General features: G+C 40.4%; 1 protein-coding gene across 3 annotated transcripts in view; it reads right to left on the bottom strand.

Moving 5' to 3' along the window:
- Positions 1 to 4,001: 4,001 nt before the first annotated feature.
- Positions 4,002 to 7,099, bottom strand: part of FSHR (follicle stimulating hormone receptor) — a 175,011-nt gene continuing 171,913 nt past the window's right edge. The window contains exon 9 of one of the 3 annotated variants that reach the window (XM_058684153.1): positions 4,002 to 7,099. This exon is cut by the window's right edge and continues 739 nt beyond it. In XM_058684153.1, coding sequence (XP_058540136.1) covers positions 6,614 to 7,099 — 486 coding nt within the window. In that variant the 3' untranslated portion in view covers positions 4,002 to 6,613. The other 2 variants (XM_058684152.1, XM_058684151.1) reach the window with 2 other exon arrangements.

Here is a 7,099-nt window from a genome sequence, read left to right as displayed (position 1 = left end):
TCATTAGCACTTGTGAGTGTCTAGCATTCAGTATGTTATTGAGCTTGTATGTCTTCTCTTACCTCTACAGAATGTAAACTTAACAAGGGCAGAATTTGTCTGATTACTTACCACTATGTTTTTATATTTTATTTATTTTTTGTTTATTTATTTAGGGAATAGTAGAGGGAGGGGCAGAGAGAAAGAGACAGAGGATCCAAAGCGGGCTCTATCCTGACAGCAGAGAGCCTGATACAGGGCTCGAACTCACCAACCATGAGATCAAGACCTGAGCTAAAGTTGGATTCTTAACCAACTGAGCCACCCAGGTGCCTCTTATTTTATTTTAGAGTTTATTTATTTGTGTGTGTGTGAGAGAGAGAGAGAGAGAGAGAGAGAGAGAGAGTGAGCGAGCATGCGGGCATGAGCAGAAGAGGGGAAGAAAGTGGGAAAGAGAGAATCCCAAGCAGGCCCCACACTAGTAGCACAGAACTGGACATGGGGCTCAGATTCACAGATCATGAGCTGAGCTGAAACCAAGAGTTGGATGCTTAAATGACTAAGCCACTGAGGTGCCTCCCCACAGTGTTTTTAGTGACTGGAATGGTATTTGACTTACAGTAGGTGCTTAATAAATATTTACTTATTGAATGAGTGGATGGAAAACAGAACTGTGTGGCTTCTTTAAAGTTGGTTTTTGATTTCTGGAAGTGGCCACCAGTGATCTAATTTATCTCAACACCAAATATTTGCATAACTACAAATGCTAACTAATATGACTTTTGATTAGCTTCTCTCCCACAAGTAACTTGGCTCTTGAATTTTGGTCTAATTCTGTTTACAGATGTAGAAAACTAAGCTGCTGTAAGCCCTCCAGATATTCTAGGAAGGAGGGCTTACCACACCAGCCAATGTTCCATCAGGTCACAGTGAATAGAGGTCTTCCTGGGTCATTACCTGAGGAAGCACTACCTTTGCTGTGGTGTTTGGGAGCCTGGGCTGGGAGCAGCCTATATCTACTTGGAATACATGGAGAAGAGAATTTTGTTGGGATACATGGAGAAAGGATTTCTACAGGGATGTGGCCTATAAAGGGTTCCCATCGCTTTATAGACAGAGGAAGTATAATTTTATTACTATTTTTCAAGTTTTCTTCTCTTCTTCCTTTCTTCCTTTCCTCCCCTTCTTCCCCTTCTCTCCTATGTTATGGAACATGTAGGCATTTGGTAGATTATTTATTTACTCACTTATTTGTGGATAAGAGCCCTGTGATATGGCTTTGTGAATGAAAAGGAATGAAACAGCTTAAAACCTTGTCTATCCAAACCTCATCTTCATGTAACTCATTAATACCTGGAAGTTGAATGACCCTGGCTAATGATACATGTGGGAAAAATTGCCTGAAAATTCACTAAAGGCAGAACCAAAATTCTCTCTGTATCTTATGTGGTGAGCATCACTAGAAATAAGATGATTTTTATATTCTTTGTAGGTTTGTTTGTAAGTAATGTTTCAAGATTCAAGGAATCTTTTGTTAAGTAAAGGAATTGAGAGCACAAAAATAGAGTGCTATTACAATTTTGGGATTTAGTGTATTTTTGAGGCCTATCTAAGAAAAGAGCTCAGGGGCTGTGGATAATGCTATTAGAGAGAACAGAATATTAGGAAGACTTAGGTCTTGAAAAGGACTGAGCTTTCCTTACATTTTCTCATGTCCGAAGTAAAGAGGCTTTGAAGACCTTCAGAAATATTTTCTTATTACTCATCCTTTAAACTAGATCCTAGGGCTCCAGATGATGGTATGTGGGAAGTCTAGAACATAATGGTATGACCAATGGACCTCTCTGTTGGGATCTAAGGCTGAGCCCATTGAATGTTTTGAGTTGAACTCTTTGCAACAAATTGAAAGGGTTTAAAGACGGAGATGGGCAAGTACCAGCCTAAAAAGATACGATCTGAACCTGGTTTCCTTCTGAATTTCTCTTTTCTTTAACTTGTCTTGCCTTTCTCTCTCTCTTCTCATGTCTCCCCTTTTCCTGTCCTTGTACTTCTTTTTTTCTTTTATCCCTTCTCTTTGTTCTTTTCAATTTCCATATCTTGCCTTAAATGAACATTTCTTAGGTAATATCTGACTCCAGTGGTTGCCTTAAGATCTAAGCAGCTTCTAGAGTTTGTCCCAGGAAGGACAGACTAACATAGGGAGGAGAAGCTGGAATATGGGCTATGGGTGGAGGGGGAGAGGAGTGAGGGATGAGAACATAAAATGGGAGATGTGAAGGTGTGGTATGCTTCTTGACCTTGAACCCCATGGTTTCATCCCATAAGGATTTGGGTTAAATCTGGTTGTAGGATGGGATTGCCAACCCAACATTCCCCCCACTGCATCTTCCCCTTCCACCTTCCTAGCTAACAGAGCTGTCTTTCCACTGCAGAGGCCAACTGTAGCAGAGTTCATGTTTGCCATCTCTCTTGCTACCAGGGTAGTAATATGAGATAATAGGTAGGAAGAGATATTTTCTGAGGGTCTTTTGGGAGACATTTTCTTCCCTTTTGAAAAGAGACACAGGGAAGTAAAGATCTACATTTTGTTTCTGGATTTGGTTGTACCTGTATGTGGTGTGTAGAATTGCTACAGCCTTGCTGCCAAGGAGGAATCATGACTGAACACTCCAAGGATGGCAGGACAAAAACATGGAAAGGTCCTGGATCCTTGAGATCATGGAGCTGCCAGTCCAAGTCTGCAGCATCTTATGTAATTGGCTTTGTGGTTTAAGCCATTCTTAGTTGGGATTTCTGTTACTTGAGCTGAAACCATTTTGATGGGAACCAGTTAGTACAGTCTCATGGCTGGGCTTTATTTTGTGCTTTTAGTTGTTGTTTTTTTTTTTTCAATGTTAAATATTAAACAAAACATCCTATATGTTTGTCTTCCTCCAATGCCCTTGATTATTCAGAAGCTGAAAGTTCATTCTTTGTCTTTATGAGCTTTCCTTATAAATTACTGATTCCAACACTTGTGGCCATCACCCTAGAATTGAGATATCAGTTTCAGTAACCTTTTTCTGATTTCCTAATGAATACTATATGATGCTGGACAAAACAAGGCAGAGGGTCACTTCTGATAAGATCTGTAGCATCTTGGTGATGCAAGTACAGAAGAGCCTTTCTCTTGTTTTATTCCTCTCTCCATGTACCCCTTCCAGAAATGAAGTCTGAAGGGTTCTCCATGTTTTGTTAACCACTGAGCCCTGTCGTACAATAGTCTCATGTGTTACTCCCTCCATTCCCCACCAGTATTGTTCCTGTATGTGGCAAGATAAAAAATGTATTAATCTGTGTATCTAGTTCATCATATCATTCTGCTGGCTAAAAGCTTCTGGATTTTCTCACTCAGTCTCTTTGTTCTGATCCTTTTAAGGATCATTCTATATTGTCTGACTGCTTCTTAAGCAGTGAAAGAGAATCTGGAGCAAGGTGGAGGTGAGGAAGGTGATATGAGAGACTGGCCAGGATGAGACTGAAGGAGTTCTAGGTAGGTGAAAATCTGAGGAAAGAGTAATGGAAGCAAGGTCCAGGTTGAGGTCAGAGAGTTGGGGAGAAACTTATGCAGGGCAGCCAGTCACCTGGTTTGCATGAGGATGGCCAAATGAATTGTTGACAGCCAGTATTGATTCTGAAAGATCACTACCTAGGCTGTGTCAATATTTCGAGTATCCCTCTGAAGTCATGGGTACTTGAAAAATCTCTGGGAGATACTGGTCCTCTGTGGTGTTAGAGATTTGAAATAAAAATTTTAGAAAAACAAGTTGGATAATATTTGATTTTTTTTTTGGGGGGGGTGTGGGTTTTTTCTTTTCTGTTCGTTTTGTTTTGTTTTCTGTTACCACTCTGGGACTGAAGCACCACTCTGAGTCACAGCCTAGAGGTGTGACCTGTATAATCTTTGTCTTTTTTTTTTTTTTTTTTTTTATGGGAAAAGAGTGATACACTGGACGCCAACTGTTTTTATTCAAATGCAGGAAGTATTTTTCCCTTAAGACTTAAGAGTTTTGGAGCACTAAATTTAGCTCCCTATAAATATGTTTGCTTTTTTAAGGAAAGTCTCATCTCTTACAGGAAGTGTTGTAGTGATAAAGTGATGGAACAAAAGTCTTATGAGCTTCTCTTGGCGTTTATTTATCTTTAAACATATTCTTGCCTCTTAGAACCACTATCTGTTAAACCAATGTGTTATCAACAGCTATGTTGTAAAATAATTAATACTGTATCCTAGTTTTAATTTAGCTGCTACTTGCTTTTGAGTCCAAATTCAGAAACCTATTCCTTTTGGACATAAACAAGGATGAAGTATGGCTGCAGATGGAGCTGGGACACCCAACAGTGTGACAAACTTGTGTGGGGGCCAGAGAGGAAAATGCTAAATGAAAATGCTTTATTTTCGTGTCAGGTTAGACCAGTGTTCTCCAATAGAAACATAACATAAGCCACAAACATGACCTACATAGGTGACTTTAAGTGTTTTAGTAGCTCCATTTAAAAATGTCAAAAGAAATAGATGAAATTAATTTTACACTTTTCTTAATGTGTTCGAAATAGTAGTGTTCCAGTAGGTAGTCAGTATAAAAAATTACTGGGTTACCATACATCCTTTATTTTTTTCTTTGCAGTAACTATTTGAAATCAAGTCTGTTGTGTGCACTTATAACATGTCTCATACCGGTTAGCCATATTTCCAGTGCTCAGTAGCCACATGAGGCTAGTGGCTACTGTACTGAAGAGCCTAGGTCTAGACTACTTATTTTTATGTATTTCATGTTTATTTAGAGAGACTGAGTGGGGGAGGGTCAGAGAGAGATTGGAAGAGAGAGAAACCTAAGCAGGCTCTGTGCTGTCAGTACAGAGCCTGACCCAGGCCTCCCTCTGACAAACAGTGAGATCATGACCTAAGCTGAAATCAACAGTTGGACGCTGAACTCACTGAGCCAGCCAGACACCCTGGTCTACACTATTTTTAAAGATAACCATTCTATTGTTCACTTGATGCTCACAACAGATCAAGATGATGCCAGGGCACATAGGGAGAAATGATTGCTTTTTCTTCCAGCCCTATACGAACTTCCTTGTTAATTCATTTGGGACAAAGTTATGAAATGCTTGCCCTAAGGCAAGAGGAGGAAGGATTGGCTTCAACATGGAAAGAGCATACTCTGAGAGGAGACTGAGAGCTTTGTGAGGTGGTTATGGAACAGTGCTTGGTGGAGATTTATGGTTGGAATTTATGGTCCAGGTTTTCTAGACTGGGTCTTTCAGGAAAATAAATATGGGAAATATAGTTACTTATTAGGAACAATATGGTATAATGGAATGAGTTCTAGATCAAGGGTCAGGAGTACTGGGCATTGGTCTAGGGGGAGAAAGGTAAACTGAAATGTATCAAGCCTACTATAACACTAAAGCACTTAACATTTTCTTATTCACTTCTCACAATAAGCCCAATAGTTAGGAATTCTAACCAATTCCAATTAACATGAATAAGTTGAGCCTGGAGAGATACTATAGTGTCCTCACTTATCGAGGATTTATGATAAAGTCTTAGCTCTAATTCCAAAGCCACTAGGTTCTTAAAATTATAATCTACATACATGCCATATAGTAGGCTCTATCTTCTACAAATTAGGCTTTAACTAAAGAAGCAGAACCAGGCATGCATCTCATGCTGGAGCTCAAGTCCACAACAGAGGCAGTGATAAAGGGAAGACCACTAGCATGCTGGAAGCCACCGCATGAGATGGAACCCCACAAGATAAAACTGCCCCATTTCCTTCTTGTTGCCTCTCCCCTTGGTCATAAAAGAATTTTGCAGCAGCCGAGGTTCTTCATCATTGAATGAAGCACATGTACCTGGCTCAGGAGTCAGACTGCCTGGAGGATCCAAGGGAAGATAGAGCATTTCCAGGCCCAGTGGCTGCTCCATAGCAGTGAGCTGAATCAGCAGATCAGCAACAAAGTGTAAGAGTGACAAAATGGCTAGAGTTTCCCTTAATCTCTTTTCCCAACAATCTTCTCTGTAGCCCATCATGATGGGAAGCACATAGGGGATTCTGGGAAATGTAGTTTACCTTATTGAAGCTGACGCATAACAAAGCCATCACATAGGTACTCAGTAAATATTTGTTGAATGAATGAATGAGTGAATGAACATTGTGCTGCTTCCCTTGGAAGTTTTTTGGGAATCGGAACACCTAATTGTGGCTCTGCTTCTTATAAGCCAAGCCATCTGGAACAAGTCACTTAATCCTTTGAGTCTTGATATACTTGTCTATAAAACTCCAAGAATAATCCTGGTTAATAGGACTTTTATAGGGATCAGTTGGGATGATCTGAACAAAAGCACTGTGAACATCATAAAGCATAAAACAAATGTATTGTTTTAATTATGAATGTTGTTACTACTTCAGCTTCTTAATCTATCATATGGAGTAATAGTTCCTGAGCAATTTACCTTACAGGTGTGCTAGGAAGATTAAATAGGATGAAGTATGTAGAGTACTCTGACAGCTATGCCATGGCATATACTTCAAAAGTGAGACTTCAGTTATCCTTTGACACTGAGATACATTTTGCACCTAATGTTTTAGTTCTGGGCTAAATGGGTTAGAGGGACAAGTGTGTAATTGGTAACTCTGAGAGCTGGAGGGCAGTGGCCATTTCTTGGATGGGAGTTGTGGGCAGTGGATAAAGTTTCTGTTCTATAAGTTTGGGCTTGCATTTCATAGCAACCAAACCTGCTCATCAAAATGAAGAAATCCCTGCGGAAGTTCTTAGTGAAGATGGCATAGAGGAAGGGGTTGGCACAGGAGTTGATGGGGTAGAACAGGACCAGTAGGATCTTTGACTTGGACACAGTGATGAGGGGCACCTTGAGGGAGGCAGAGATGGCAAAGAAGGAGATGGGTGCCATGCAGAGGAAGTCTGTGAAGATGAGCATAGCCATGCGCTTGGCGATCTTGGTGTCACTAGAGGAGGACACAATATTGGGGTTTCTCACTGTGAGGTAGATGTGAGCATAGCAGCCACAGATAACCACAAAGGCCAGGACATTGAGCACAAGGAGGGACAT

This window comes from Neofelis nebulosa, chromosome 9, assembly GCF_028018385.1.
Source record: "Neofelis nebulosa isolate mNeoNeb1 chromosome 9, mNeoNeb1.pri, whole genome shotgun sequence".
Classification (NCBI taxonomy): domain Eukaryota; kingdom Metazoa; phylum Chordata; class Mammalia; order Carnivora; family Felidae; genus Neofelis; species Neofelis nebulosa.
Note: the sequence above shows the minus strand (reverse complement) of the source record. Positions and strands in the feature narration are given on the sequence as shown.